Source organism: Camelus dromedarius, unplaced genomic scaffold, assembly GCF_036321535.1.
Source record: "Camelus dromedarius isolate mCamDro1 unplaced genomic scaffold, mCamDro1.pat HAP1_SCAFFOLD_98, whole genome shotgun sequence".
NCBI lineage: Eukaryota > Metazoa > Chordata > Mammalia > Artiodactyla > Camelidae > Camelus > Camelus dromedarius.
In genome coordinates this window covers 117,672-131,955 of record NW_026989766.1, presented here as the reverse complement: position 1 = coordinate 131,955, position 14,284 = coordinate 117,672, and the positions used below count along the sequence as shown (strand labels likewise).

General features: G+C 57.8%; 1 protein-coding gene and 1 non-coding gene across 3 annotated transcripts; both read right to left on the bottom strand.

Annotated features, from left to right (window-relative positions):
• Positions 1-6,098: 6,098 nt before the first annotated feature.
• On the bottom strand, positions 6,099-13,537 carry LOC135320600 (melanoma-associated antigen D4). 2 transcript variants are annotated; one of them, XM_064483762.1, is made up of 13 exons: positions 13,393-13,537; positions 12,230-12,440; positions 11,153-11,968; positions 10,565-10,771; positions 10,401-10,464; positions 10,090-10,169; positions 9,591-9,682; positions 8,898-8,977; positions 8,772-8,814; positions 8,317-8,379; positions 7,261-7,375; positions 6,496-6,931; positions 6,099-6,311 (listed from the first exon to the last, which is right to left on the bottom strand). In XM_064483762.1, the coding sequence occupies exons 2-12, from the start codon at positions 12,437-12,439 to the stop codon at positions 6,497-6,499; spliced, it is 2,205 nt and encodes a 734-aa protein (XP_064339832.1). In that variant the 5' UTR covers position 12,440; positions 13,393-13,537; the 3' UTR covers positions 6,099-6,311; position 6,496. The 2 variants fall into 2 exon arrangements, with proteins under 2 accessions (XP_064339832.1, XP_064339831.1); XM_064483761.1 differs by having other exon boundaries at positions 6,501-6,931; positions 13,393-13,536.
• On the bottom strand, positions 7,603-7,730 carry LOC135320602 (small nucleolar RNA SNORA11). Its single transcript, XR_010379807.1, has one exon. It is a non-coding gene; the product is annotated as a small nucleolar RNA SNORA11 (small nucleolar RNA).
• Positions 13,538-14,284: the final 747 nt, after the last annotated feature.

Genomic DNA, 14,284 nt, shown 5'->3' with positions numbered 1-14,284 from the left:
ACCAGTTCCCCAAAGCTATCTGAGTCTCCCAGGCTATAGTCCTCATTTTGCACCCCCAAAATTTAACCCACAACCGTCACGTTGTGTGATTTTATTTCAGTCGACACTCCCAGCCATTTGCTTTTGTTTCCATACATTTTATTTATACAAAAATTACACCAGAGTTAATGCATTGTTATTGGGTTTGAAAACATTCGGTTAATTTTTTCAGAAAAGGAATTTTTAGAAATCATTTTGTCCCCCCATATTTACCATTTCTATGGGTATTCATTCCTTTGTGTTGATCTGGGCTTGTATTTGATATGGTTTTCCTTCACCCTGTAGAAATGCATTCAGTATTTTGTAAAGTGAAGGCCACTGGCAGGTAATTCTGATACGATTTTGTTTGATGGAAAAAGACTATTTTACCATTATTTCTTTATTTTCTTTAAATTACTATTCAGGGACAGACTTCGTTCAGACATCCAGTTCTAGGAATTTTAACGCACGTGCAGGTTCTTGGAACCACCACTGCCATCAGTGTTCGGAACAGTTCCACAGCCCCCAAGAAACCCCCAGAGCTGTCCCTTTGTGGTCACGTTCTACCTCCCCACGCTGAACTGTGATTCCACTGATCTGTTCTCAGTCACGATAACTGTGTCTTTCCAAGATGGTCAGACACATGGAGCCATTGCCAACGTGACCTGAGCCTGGCTTCTCTCGCTAAGCATAGTGTTTTTGAGATTCAGCCAAGTTGCTGGCTGTATCAACAGTTCATCCTTTCTACCACTGAATAGTATTCGATTGTATGGAAATAATTCACTTGGTTGAAAGGCATTCGGTTTGTTTCAAGTTTTTCTTGGTTATGACCAGAGCTGCTATAAGCATTCATGGTCAGTTTTCTGTCTGAACTCAAGTCTGAACTCCTCTAGGGGAGATACTTATGGGTGGGACTGTTGGGTCACGTGGCTAAGCGCATGTTTAACTTCCTAAGAAGCAATGAGGCTGTTTCACGTAGGGACTGTACCACTTTACATTCCCATCAGGAACGTGTGGTCAATCCAGCTGCTGCCCATCCTCAGCATCACGAGGTATTGTCACGTGCTTCTCGTTTGCTTGTGTGTTTCTTGTTTTGTTTTAGCATTTTCAGTCCAGGAAGATGGGTATTCACCTTAGTTTTCATTTCAGTTGCCTCAGAACCACTGAAGCTGAACATCTGCTCCTGTTCTCGGCTGTAACCTACATATTCTCTTCATTGAAGTATCTGTTCAAATAGTTTTCCATTATTTTCTAACTCTTGAGTTCTGATAGTTCTTTATATATTCTGGATACAAGACGTTTGATAGACACGTAAGTTGGAAGCGTGTTCCCCCAGACCGAAACCCTTAGCAGTGTCCTTCACAGGGGGAAAAGCAGTTTTGCATGTCATGCCTGAAACATCCTTGCCAACGTCCAGGCCTAGAACTTTCTGTTGTTTCCTTCTAAATGTTTTACAGTTTCATGCTCCTGATTCATAGCTAAGATTCACTTCTAGTGGGTTTAAATATAACAGTTGAGCTCCTTTTAGCTCTGGATGGACATCCAGTTCTTCCCATACATTTGCTGAAAAGACAGTCCTCTCTTCATTGAGCTGCTTTTGCACGTCTGTCCAGAAGGAATTGGCCATATCGCGTGACGCTAGTTCTCGGATCTTTCCTTTGATCTAATTATTTGTGAGTTTGTCACGTCACAGTTGTCCCTCTGACTTTTGTGTACTCTAGTTTTCTACGTTTTAAATGAGGTAATGTGACTCCTCCACTTTATTCTTCTGTTCACAGTTGTTTTGGAGATTCTAGTTCCTTTTGCTTTCTGCGTAGGATTTACAATCAGCTTGTTTGTATCTCCACAGTATGCTGCTGGGACTTTTATTGGAATTGCATTAAATCTGTAGATGAATTTAGGGTGAACTGACATCTTTACCATGGCAAATATTCCAATCCACGATCACAGTATGTTCTTACATTTATCTACGTCTTGTCTTCTTTCTTTCTTCAGCGTTTCGCAGTTTTCAGCATACAAATACTGTGCATCGTTTGTTAGAGTCACAACGAAGAATTGCCCTTACTTGTGAGTGGTAAGTGGTATTGCTTTCTTAAGCTTCATTTTCCAACTCTTTTTTTCTTTTTGCTCACATATAGAAATGTGATTAATTCTGTGTTTTAATCTTATAGATGGCACTCTTGATAAATTCACTTATTAACCGGGAGGTTTTGGCATATCTGCTATATATCTGTGTGATTTCAACAGAGATGGTCACGTTGTCTGTGAACTGGAACAATTTTAACTTAACCTACTGATTTGTGCCACAGAGTGGACGAATCTCCAAAGCATTGAAGCAGACGGGGAAAAAGGCAGACACAAAAGATTACGTATTGCATGCTGATGTGTCTAACTGGCTCTGGGAAAGAGAATTCCCACCTATAATCGACACAGAAAGCAGGCCAGTGGTTTCCTGAGGCTGAGTGTGGATGCTGGGGATTCAGTGGGATGACGCCCGAGGGAACTTTATTAGCTGATGGAAGTTTTCTCTTTCTTGACGTTGGTGCTGGTTACTGGGATGGTAGCTTTTGTCAAACTCCATGAGCCTATATACTAAAATAGACACATTTTTGCTTGCAAATGAAACCCGTTTGATACAACAGCTAAAGAGAAACCTGAGTATCACTTCAGTTTGGAGGAACAGCCACTCAGTTTGCAAATAAGTGACAGCTAAACTGTAGCCTTCTAAGAATGAAAATATTCGCGGTGTTATCAGTCCTGCAACGTTCTCCTTGTGGGCAACAAGCAGGGGACTCTAGCCAGCCTCTGCAGTCCTCCCCACCCTGCTCCCGCACGGAGGAGCAGAGTGTGCTTCGGACAAGGATGCGACACTGCCGCTGAGGTTGGGCTGCATCCGTGGGAGCGCCCTTCTGCCTTGATTCCTGACCTTGCCCTTGTCCCTGGTGCATCCCAGTGTGGTACCTGCCCCACCCGCTCAGCCCAGCACTGGGGAAAGAAGTAAGAAAAGGAGATACCCGAGGTTTGATACTTGGGCTCCTCCCCTGTGTCCCCATTCCGGGTGCTGGGACCCCAGATTCCTAGACAGCTTCAGAGACAGGATAAAGCGTAACCTGGGGCTGCTGCCTTCCCACAAAGCACACGATTACCTGGCTCTCAGCTCTCTCACGCTCCCTCCCGGCTGAAAGCAGTGGGCTACTCACAGTGCAGCTACATCTTCCCAGGTCTCCGCCCTCTGCTTTCAGAAGGCTCACTCGCGCCTAGACCTTGCCTCTGGTACCTGCTCCCTCGAGGCTGCCTGAAATATCAACGTGCTCTCATCCCTCTTTCCAAGGCCTCCCACACACAGACATCTGAGGACAGTGCAGGGTTGTTCCTTTGCTCCACATCCTCATCTCTGACCGCCCTCTGTCTTTAAAACTTTATTCTTTCACGTGGTCATTGGGTAGGGACACCCCATTTCATTTCTCCAAGTCTGTAACACTGGGATATGTCAACTGCTTCCAAATAAAACTACCTGTATTTGCTGAACTGCGAACGAGGGCAGCTGGCCTGGCAAGGGACTCCTGTGTCACCCTCAGGGGTGAGAGTCCATTGCCGATTGGGATGCTGACATGTTGGCCTCTCGGGGATGCTGCAGTGAGGGTGTGTGAGGACAGTGCCAAGCCGGACATGTCAGGAGGCTGGACGGGTGATGGCAAGTCTTCAAATTCTCCTCAGGAGCAGGGAAGCCACGAGGGCTGGGGTTCCGCCCCAGTGAAGGGGCTGGGGAGCAGTATGGGTTTCCTGGGTGGGCGGGAGGGTGGGTGTCTGCAGAGTGGTGAGGTGGGGGTGTCGCCCCCATGGCACGGTGAGCCCCTCGAAGGCAGTGGCAGCACACTACGGGGGGCACAGCACACATCAGGCCTCAAGGAGTCCTGGGTTCGAGTCGCAGCTCTGCCACCTGCTGGCTGTGGGACGTAGGGCAAGTGTGTTCCCTCTGAGAGCCTCAGTGTCCTCATCCATGGAATGGGCCTGATCACCCCTCCTATCGGGGCTGTCTGGTAAATGAAATCAAGGCCACGCTAGTAATTGCATGTCAATATTCAGGATAACTTCGTGCCTAATAGTCAATGACTGGATGCAAGTGAATCGGTGAACGCTTCACAACAAACGTCTGAGGAGTCAGAGGGCACAGGCTTGGGCCTGGGGCGAAGCTGTGGGAGCTGCCCAGGTGCGTGCACCCCTCAGCCAAGGCCCTGGCACGTAGCAGGGCCTCAGAAAGCACTTGCTGAGACGGGTTGAGGGCTTTTGTCGGGGGAAGCCTGTGGGAAGCCCGGGGCTGAGGGCAGCAGGTCCTGTTTGCCCTGTGAGGGAGGAGGATTTAGGCCGCCTCTGATGTGACCATCCTCTGCTTCTGGGGGACCCGCAGTCTGTTCACCTTCCCCAGGCCCCCCCTTCCTCCTTTCCCCCAAGGCTTCCCGTCTGCTCTCTTCCTCTCTGCCACCCTGCTGTCAGCACTGCCCCCTGCAGAGCCAGGGGAGCAGGGCCCAGGCAAGGAGAGGACAACCGCAGGGAAGAGGGGAGCAGGGGATAGCGCTGCAAGCCTGGAGGCTCGGGGAGGTGGCGAGGCCCCAGCACCCCACCTCTGAGGGCCAATTTCTCCTCCTTTCCAGATGAGCTGCCGTACCTCAAGTGCCTGCTGCACACAGCGCTCAAACGGACGCCTGCGGCTTTTGGTGAGCATCTTCCCCTTGCCCCTCAAAAGGCAGGTGTCTGCTCTGTGCACAACAGGGTCTGGGAGGTTCCCAGGGCGAAGGAGCCAGAAATGTTGACGTGTCATTTACTGTGCCAGGGCTGGGGTCCCAAATCCCAGACCCTTCATCTGGAAAGCAGGACCTGGGAGGGGACTCAATTTATCAGAATCAAAGAGTCCGTGGGGTCAACCTCAACCCAGCAGCCAGGGAGGCAGAAATCAAAGCACCAAGAGGGCGGAAACCCACCTGTAGCCCATGCTTAGGGGAGGGCCCGCACCGAAACATCTTCCTCGGGGGGAGTGACCAGGCCGACCCTCCGACGGGCTGCACTAGTGGCTCAGGGCTCTGCCGTGGCTCTCTGGGGATCCTGAACCATTTTTGAGCGAGGGGACCCGCATTTTCGTTTCCAGGGGGCCTGGCCAATGAGGTAGCGGGGGCTGGGTCAGGACTCAGGTCTGGCTGAGAGACGGGCAGCTCTTCTCTGGGCAAAGAGGCAAGTAGGTGGTGGGGGCGAGGTCCTTATACCACTCTCTCCCTCCCCTCAACCTGAGGCCTTGTCCTCCAAGCTGTGGACATCACTGGGAGTCCCAAGAAAGCCCCACACAAGGCCCCTTTCTACAAATGAGCCCCTTCCCACGGGTCCAAAGTGGCTCTGCCCTCACTGTCGTCCACCTGGGGAATCAGTCCTAGCCCAAGCCAGCAGGCGTGACCCAGTCCTTGAAGGCACCGGGACCTAGGCCGGGCCTTGGCCCAACTGGGAGAGCCTTGCTTCCAGTGAAGAAGGGCCCAGAGCCTCCCGAAAAGCCTCGGGTCAGGGTCACGGCAACAGGCTGTCCAGGTCTGCATGCAGCTTCACTTTCAATAAATTGACTCTCAGCAGTCATGGCTTCCCTTCTACCTGCTCGACGGGTGGGAGTGTCACTGAGGCCTTCCTCGCTGTCCTCTAGACTCACTCGGTCTGAGGGATGAGCTCCTGAAACGGCGGAGGGCGAGGGGAGGCTTCCCGGAGAGTGACTCCGAAGACTAGGTGGCGGAGGCAGGTCCTGCTGGGTGTCTGTCGACCCTGTCCCTTGGTGGGAGGGACCGGCCACCAGCCCACAGCTCTCCACCCCATCCCTGCTCCTGCAGAACCCCGTTGGTGTCTAACTGGGGCCCCACCGTGTAGGAAATCACGAAACCGTGTGGTCGGAGCCTCTCACAGCTCACGGTCTCCACGCTCAGCGGGCACCCGCGCACCTCCCAGGCCCTCCCCACGCCTCCCTGCTCTTTAGGCTGAGGCGGCCTGGCCTCACCTGTCCCAGAGGGCCCGAGCACCTGCCACACCTGCCCAGGAAAAGGAGGCAGAGTCCAGGCTGATTTTGCAACTTTAATGAAACACTGATACCAAAACCACGACAGCACGACAAAAGCACACGACGAAAGCGGGAAGGGCAGAGAGCGCTGCATCTTGCAAGCCGTCTTCCGTGGACGGTGGACAGGGAGATGCTCCTAGAGTGCTCTGTCGGGAGGGGCCGAGGCGGCACTCGGGCTCGAAGGGGCTGCTGGGCTCCTCAGCGTTGCCTGCACACCCAAGACACAAAGGCCACAGCAGAAGTCCCATGACACGTGAGACGAGAGGGAGAGAAGGGGCAGACCCAGTGTCTTCTCATGTTCTCCTCGTTCCCCCCACGCCCAGGCTTTCCCTGCCTCCTGGCAGCCCCGCCACCCCGACCCCCTTTCATAATCTCAAGGATGGACTCGGAACCTTACTGAATCCAGGAGAAGAAGCTGGCACTGGTCCTGGCGGCATTTCTGGTCCGGATGGTGGAGCTGGTGCTGGGGCCGTCGAGGAGGCTGGTGCTGGCCGCAGCATTGGTGCCGCTGCTGACGCCAGCCCTCCAGGTGGCCCTCCGGTTGGCACGGTTGCTATTCAGAATGTACTGATGGTATCGGGCCCAGAAAGCGAAGGGGATCCGGGCCCAGGCGTCGCCGAAATCTCCGTCCTCATCCCAGGTCAGCAGCTCGACCTGTATGTCGTCCCAGCTCCACCGCCCAACCAGAGCCTCGTCCCCGATGTTCATCTGGGCCCTCATCCGCGCCCTGGCGTGTTCCTCAGCCATATCCACATCCATCGTCTTGAAAGCGTCATCCACGGCCTCCAAGAAATGAGCCCTCCATTCCCGGGGGTCTCGGTTCTGATACTGCCATGGAACAACAGCACCGTCCCAACAGCTGCCCCCCTCCTCCGCTGAGCACCTGCTTCCTGCCTGCCCCTTCCTCAGCGCTTGATGGAGTCTTTGTAAAAATCAACCCAACTGGAATCGGGCTCCTACTCTTCTGCGCCAGACCTGGGATTCCGCCCCCTCCACTCCCTACGTCTGCGAACCTGTGTGAGTGAGTGAATCGGGAACCTCTGTGGCCTCACTATCCTCACTGGATGAACGGCAGGACAAGTCCGGGACCCAGGAACGAACAAGGGACGGGAAGCGCCAGCCCCAGGGCCTGGCCCTGAACAGAGGCTCCACGTTACCTGGGCGATGAATCTCAGCACCCTCATCTTGCTGGTCTCGTGGTGGGCTCGCAGGCCCCAGAGGAACTCATACTCAGGGGGGCTGCTGTTGGGGATCTTCTTGTACTCCAGGTACCTAAGCGAGACAGAAAAAGAAACCTGCCGCCAGCCACACAGACCTGCTGCCGCACGAATGGCTCCCAGGCGGCCCCTTCCCAGCCCGGGCTCCTGCAGGACTGCCCTGGCCCTCCAGCCCTTGCCTCCTTCCCAGGCTCGCTCCCGGGCTGTCTGCTCTGATGATGAGGCCTTCACAGCCTCAGGCCATTGGTCCTGCCCAGCGGCCACGGGGAAGTGCGGGGGGACACGTGTATGGGGTTTGCTCAGGAAGGCCATGAGATTCGTGCCTCTGCTCACAAGGAACCCAGATCCCTGTCGGGTGTGTTGTAAACAGAGGAGACATTTCTTCAGGCCCCCTGCTCTGAGCACAGCCCACCACAGGGGCTCCTTGGTGGCCTGGCTGAGCCCTGGGGCAGTCGCCCACAGAAAATGACAGTGAGTTCAAGATACTGCCAGCCCAGAGCAGCGCACACCAGGCATCCTCCCCATCACTGGTGTGTGTGTGTGTGTCTGGGGTTGGGGGTGCTGTGCTCGCTCACGGGCCTGTGTGAGTGCACACGTGGACTTCAAGCACCAAGGACAGGCTGGGCCTCAGCTAGGAGGTCAGCAGGGCAGGGCTCCAGGCTCAAATGGCCCTTAACCCGCCGAGGCCACGCTCAGACATCCACCCTCTGGGCGGCCTGCTCCTGAGATGTAAAGGAGGGGACGTTCTCTAAGAGCCTGGGGGGCAGGTGATGAATGAGGCGGTGGTTGCATCCCGCCCTCCTCGTGCTCTCGGTCCACACGTGCCCCCTTTTCCCAACCTCCCCGGAACCCTCCTCCCCCAACGCTCACAGCCCCTCACTCACACCGCACACCGTCCCTCTCCTTCACGTGTGGGCTGAGGAACGGCTTCCTCAGGCAGGCCAGCACACGAGGAAGCTCTGGGTGTGAGGCAAAGTTAACTCAGTCAGTACTCACTTCTGCTTCACAAAGTCGTCTGTAATGAGTTTCCTCAGATCGCCAAGGAACGGGTGCCTGACCCTGAGTGCGAGGAAAGGAATCCAGGACTAGAGACACTGGAGGACTGGAGCCCTCCCTAGCAGGACTGAGCACTCCCCGGCCTGGAGAGCGTCCCCATGGAGGCCTGGGCAGGCAGCAGAAGCCACTGCTCAGCCATGCCCCTGACAGGGGTCTGATGGAGCCTCCAGTCCTGACAGTTTCTCTTAGACCTCCTGCGGGAAGAGGGCAGCCACACGAAGCAGAGAGGGGACTCAGAGCTCAGGACCATTTCTCCACCACCCTGGTGGGACCCATTGCACTGTACCTAGTCCAGGACGCCACTCCCCACCCAGACCACCAGGCTACCGCGATCCTGGGGCCTCTTGTGGCCAAGGACACACAGGGCAGTGGGAGCCCTGAGCCCCCAGTCATACCCGGAGCGTAGTCCCATCTTGCGTAGAGCATCCCAGAGGACAGCTACGAGGGGAGATGAGGTACGAGAACTTAGTGCACGAAGGTCAGACCGCGGGCGACCCCCCAGCTGCAGGTCAGCCACTCACCCTCGCTAGCACGGTTGCCGTTCATGAAGATGACTCCCAGAATCACCAAGAGGAGGCTCAGCCTGGGAGTGTCCTTGGTCCTGAAGGGGCGGGAAGAGGGATCCTGTCCAGTAGCCATTTCCCCGAGAGACCACAGCCGGCTCACCCACCTTGCCTCGCCTCTCCCAGACCGCTGCACTACCGGGCAGTCCCTCCCACTCTGCACTGCCTGCTACCTGATCCAGACAATTCACTCCCCCGCCTGAGACTGAGTCACTTCGTCCATCAAGGGAGGATGCGAACACCTCTTCCCAGGGTAGCGCCGAGGATGGGCTTAGGCGGGGAGCAAACGCTTGGGAACCACGTCCAGAGACACAACCAGCCCTTCCCTGCCCTCGGCTCATCGCATCGGGAGCCCAACTCGACGGGAGGCTCCCCTCAGGGCCACTCTGCCAAGCCCTGGCCAGGCGCTGACAGGAAGAGTTGAGCAAGAGGCCTGTTTTCCTAGGAACTTGGGGGAAGGGTGGGCAGCGGTGAAGCCTGGAGAGCAGCAAGGCCTCGCCCCAGGCTACTGCCCCTGCCAGCCCTCAACTACATGGCCCTGCTCACTGTGGGTGGGAGCTGGGCTCTGCCCTCCACCCTGTTTTCCTGTTTTCCTGAGTTCGGTGGGGAGGCACCACCAAGGAAGGCCATCACCCTCCTGCCCTCTCTCACTTTCCCAGGAGGCGGGCTGAAGAATCCCGGGTGCAGACGAGGATGTAGAGGTGTTCTTCCTTGTCGATCTCCTTCAGGTGGATCCCGAACTTCTACGTGGGGGACAAAAACAGAACGTGAGATCAAACGTCCTTGCTGGGCGTCCTGCCTGCAGGCAGCCACTCAGTTCCCCGTTAGAACTTTTCCTCAGTGGGGAACCCAAAGCCCTGGGCGTGGACGGAAGGAGAGGGGCCACAGAGGGACTGCCCTGTGGGAGCTCTGGCACCGCCGGCTGAGGCAATGGGTCCCACGTCAGGAGACAAGACATGCTCGGAGAGGAGCACGAGGGAGAGGCACCTAGGGAAGGAGGGACCCAGTGGAAGCTCCCGTGTGCAGAGGCCAAGGAGGGCTCCCTTCCACAGCAGAGCTTCCCCACATTGGGTCTCGGGGGCTGCAGGGTGCAAGGTTCCCTGCTGCTCCTGTTCCACGGGGCTGCCCCCTCCCCCGGCCCCGTGCCCACCTTCTCCAGAGTGTAAGTTGCTCGTTCAATGATCTCAGGGAAGTGTTCGTCGTATTCTCGGATGACGTCCTTCAGCATGTCTGCGGGAGAGGAGGGCGAGGAAAGCACCGGGCTGAGCAGGGGCCACAGGGCAGCAGCCTCTCGGTCATCCCTGCTGAGGGGGGCGCAGTCAGGCAGGCCCCCACACTGTGCACCCGGAGCGATCAATCAGCCAGGGCCCGATGGGTGCGGGCAGGTGATGGGAGGCCCACAGGACAGGGCTGGGGGAGGGGGGGGAGGGCAGAGATCAGGGAGGGGCACAGGTTGCCCACCTGAGCGCTTGATGGGGATCTTCTTGTAGTCTTTAATCATCAGATATTTCACCAACTTATTTGCCTGGAGAAGGAAGAGCACATGGGGGATCAAGGCGTGGGGGACCTCAAAGAACTGGCCCCCTGGGGAGGAGGAGGGAGATGGGGAAAGGCAGGCTTCTTACCCTCTCTTGCAGAAGGGTCACGTTGCGGGGCGGCAAGCACAGTACGTGCCGTGAGGGTACCTGGGACCTCAGGGCCATCGGGGGCCGGGGGGCTGGCTGAGGCCGCACCGTCGTCACTGGGGGCTGCGATGCCCTCCAGGTCGGTGGGACCACGGGAGGCTCTCTCTCCTCCTCGCTGCTCTCATATTCGTCATCCAGGTGCTTGGACTGTAGCATTAGAGAGAGGACAGACTCAGGGCCCGCAGGCTCCCGGTCCAAAAGGCTTGGCACACATCTTAACCAGAGCAGGTACTTGGAAACAGGGGTAGTACGAACAGCGGATGACATGTGCTGAGTGCTTACTAAGTGCCAGGCACTGAGCCAACCACTCCTCCCTCCAGGCCCGAGGGTAGGGACTCCGTGGAGTAAAAACATGCTAGTAAACGTGCCTTGGAGAAACACGGGCCAGCTGAGAGAACAAGAGGGCAGGGGGGGAGGGGAGCGGAGGGGAGGGGAGAGGCGGGGCACAGGAGAGGAGGAAGCAGAGGGAGGAGAGGGCAGAGAAAGCAGGAGAGCCAAGGGGGGCTGGGGACAGCAGGGAGGTCTCACCTTCTTTGTCCTCTTGCCTCCAGTCCTGGCCCTGGGCTCAGCACTCTGCTGAGCGGTGGCAGCTGCCCCCTCAGGCTCAGGGATGCTCGTGGCCATCTTGGCCTTGGCAGCGGCTGTTGCCGCCACATTCTGAGGCTCCACCCACCGAGTCTTGGCCAGAGCCTTCCCAGACTTGGTCGTCTTGGGCCGAGTGGCTGCCCCCTCCCCGGCAGAGGCCGCCTGCGGTCCCCCGGAGGCAGCACTGGGGCCCTCTGTGGCAGCCTCTTGGGCTGGGGCGGGTCTCTTGGGGCGTGGGAAGGCCATGCCACTGACACCTGCCGGCTGGCTGAAATCAAAGACATCGTTCTGACCCAGGAGGGCTGTCTTGGGCCGGGTGGCCTCTGTCCCACTGGTGCACGGGGCCTGGGAGAAAACACAGGCCGAACTAGGGCCCTCGCTAGCAGCCTCCTGGCCCTGGGAGGATGTCTGGGGCGGCGTGGAGGTTGCGGGAGCCCCGGGGGCGGCCATCTCGCTGTTGACTAGCATCTGGGAGCTGTGCGGAGAAGCGAGGCTTGTCTCAGGGGTGGCTGCCTGAGCCTCGGGCTGGGCATCTCCCCCTGAGGCCTGGCCTGTGGCCACTGAGTGGTTAGCGACCACCTGATTGTAGGTGGCCCGGGCGGCAGCGGCAGCGGCCCGAGCAGCTTGGTTGGAGGCGGCGGCACGGGCTACGCTGGCAGCACGGGCGGCAGCCTCGTTGGCAAGTGTTTCTGGATCCAGTCGAAATGCCTCCATCAGAGTCCTGGCCAGCATAGGGTTTTCCAGTTCCCAGGGCTCATTCTGCAAGACCAGGGAGGGGAGGGGAAGGCAGACAGCTCCACAGGCTCTCCCTGTGCTGGCCAGCCTCCTCTCAGGGGCCAGCATCCCCGACCACCCCCACAGCCTCCCCAACCCCTGTTCTCCCAGCAGGAGAGGGAAGGTTTGGGGAAGCTGGGCAGTCCTTCCCCATTCAACCCTCTCCCTTCACCCACCCTCACCCTCAGCCTCCCTGGAGTCACAGGAGAGAAGGCCCAGGGCTAGCAGGTGGCCAAGGGGCCTCACCGCTAAGATGCGGAAGCCTGGACCCAGGCTCCCAAAGGCTCTGAGGATACGGATGTCAAAGCTGGTGAGGGCGCCGTAGCCTCCAAAAGCACCAAATTCTTCATAGTCGTTTCCTTCAGCCATCTCTTCCTCCCCGACGTCATCGCTACCCTCGTCCATGTCTTCCACGTTGTAGCCTTCGGATTCCATGCGGTAGCTTCCCTCAGCCATGCTGGGGGTCCCAAGGAGAAGAGAGCTCAGCCTGAGAAAGCAGGGGGAGGCCTCTTCCGGGGGAAGGGGCGGGATCCCTGGGAGGTTGGGGAGGGGGCAGCAATCATCAGGTTACCAGGCAGTAGGTACAAGGGGGTGGCGGAGTGAGGGCTGCAGGGGGAAGAGTCTGTCAGAGACAGAACCCCAGGAGAAGGATAGGGGAGGTCGGAGGAGACCCGAAACTGAAAGGGGACTTTAGGACAGGCAGGCTCCCCATCCCAGTGGCTGGATTGGAACAGGGGGTGGACTGGCGGGCATGGGTCCCAAGAGTCACAGTGGGGATGCGTTGACAGAGGCAGAAATAAAGCGCTCGAATTTAATGGCTGGAGCAGGGGGCTAGGCTGCGGGCGGGGGAGCAGGTGAGATGAGAGGGCTCAGAACACGGGAGCCTCGGGAAGCTCTGGGAAAATGAATCGCAGGGACCCTTTGACTAGGTCCGGGTCGGGGGAATTCAGCTGATCCCGACCGGTCTAGGTTGGCTTCATATAGGACCGCTCCGGGTGGATGGGGTGGGGTCCTCGGACCAGGTGAGGCTTAAACTGGAGCGACGGAGGTCTCAAATGCAACTCCAGGAAGGGGGCAAAGCGGTCAGCTCCGCTGGAGTGATCTCTGAGCTCACCGTGCTTGGGGTGGGGGTGGGGCCTCTGCTCTCAGGAAGCCCAGCAGGCAGCACACTGGTCTGCTAAAGGGGTTCAGAGGGTGGGCTCCGGTGCAAGCAGGGCTCAGGTCGTGGAGCCAGCGTCTGGCGGCGGAGGTGGTGGAGCTGGCGGGGCGCTCCTATCTAGACTGCGGGTCCAACGGGTTCGGTTCTGCGTGCTTGGGCTTTGTTCAGATCCGGGGGTGGGGGTGGGGAGGGCGCGGCGTACCGGCTTCCACTCGCCCTCTCCTGGTCCTGCCTGGGGCTGGATCCTTACCTTCCCTGGAGCTCCAATGGCGTCCGTCCACAGCACCAGGAACCCCGCAGCCGCGCCCTCGCCTACTGCTGCCAGCACAGCAGCTCCGACCACCCCGCCCCTTTGCTCCGCGCACCCCGGGCGGCTGGGCAGCCTGCGCATGCGTCGACCCCTCCAGCCGGCCCGCTTTCCCAACAAAAGCCCTTTCCAGTGGGTCCCCAGTGCGCATGCGATTCCGCGAGTGGGTGGGCGGGATTGGGGGGGGGCGTTTGCTCCTTCCCGCCAGATTCCCCTCTCGCGCCCCCCACCGCAGGCCCTGGAGTTCCGTTCCACCCATCCATCACCTACCCTCAATTCCCCCACTTCTGCACAATGCTTCTCAGCCCTGCCCTCCCCCTTGCCTCCAAGTTGCTCCAGTGTGGTCTGGAATACACTATGCCCCTCTCCCCAGCATGACCCCCTAGCTCACCGGTAACAGAGGTCTCTAGCTGAGTCTCTAACTGCAAGGAGAGAAATGGAAATGGGGAGAGGATGCCAGTTCCCTTTGTGTTCCCTCCACTATCCATCTCTGGCTCCCAGACACCCTGGGAACATCGGCTTCCCCTGCACTCTTTCTGCAGCTTGTGTGTCCCAGCCCTTACTGTGCTGGGCGTTGTCTTCCTCTCATAGCAGCCCCAGGGGAGGCGGGGTGGATGTCACCGCCCCCATTTTACAGATCGGAAAGCCGAGGCACAGACAGGCACATGACAAGACCGTGGAGCCAGGAAATGAAAAATGCAGAATGGGGGCCCGGGTCTTCCTGACTCCCAAAACCCATCTTCCACTCGTGCTGGCCCCGGAGGCTGAGGCACCCTCCCCTCTTCAGTTTGAGTAACGGATCCACCCCACCTCCCCTGCCCTGGTCAACATCTGT

What these genes read in the sequence shown, in the direction of transcription:
- LOC135320600 (XM_064483761.1), bottom strand. Translation starts at nt 12,439, where the DNA reads ATGGCTGAGGGAAGCTACCGCATGGAATCCGAAGGCTACAACGTGGAA. An exon ending in CAGGCTTCCGCATCTTAGCG is followed by an intron (nt 11,969 to 12,229) that starts GTGAGGCCCCTT and finishes CTGGTCTTGCAG; the next exon opens with AATGAGCCCTGGGAACTGGA. An exon ending in TGCTGAGATTCATCGCCCAG is followed by an intron (nt 6,932 to 7,260) that starts GTAACGTGGAGC and finishes GTTCCATGGCAG; the next exon opens with TATCAGAACCGAGACCCCCG.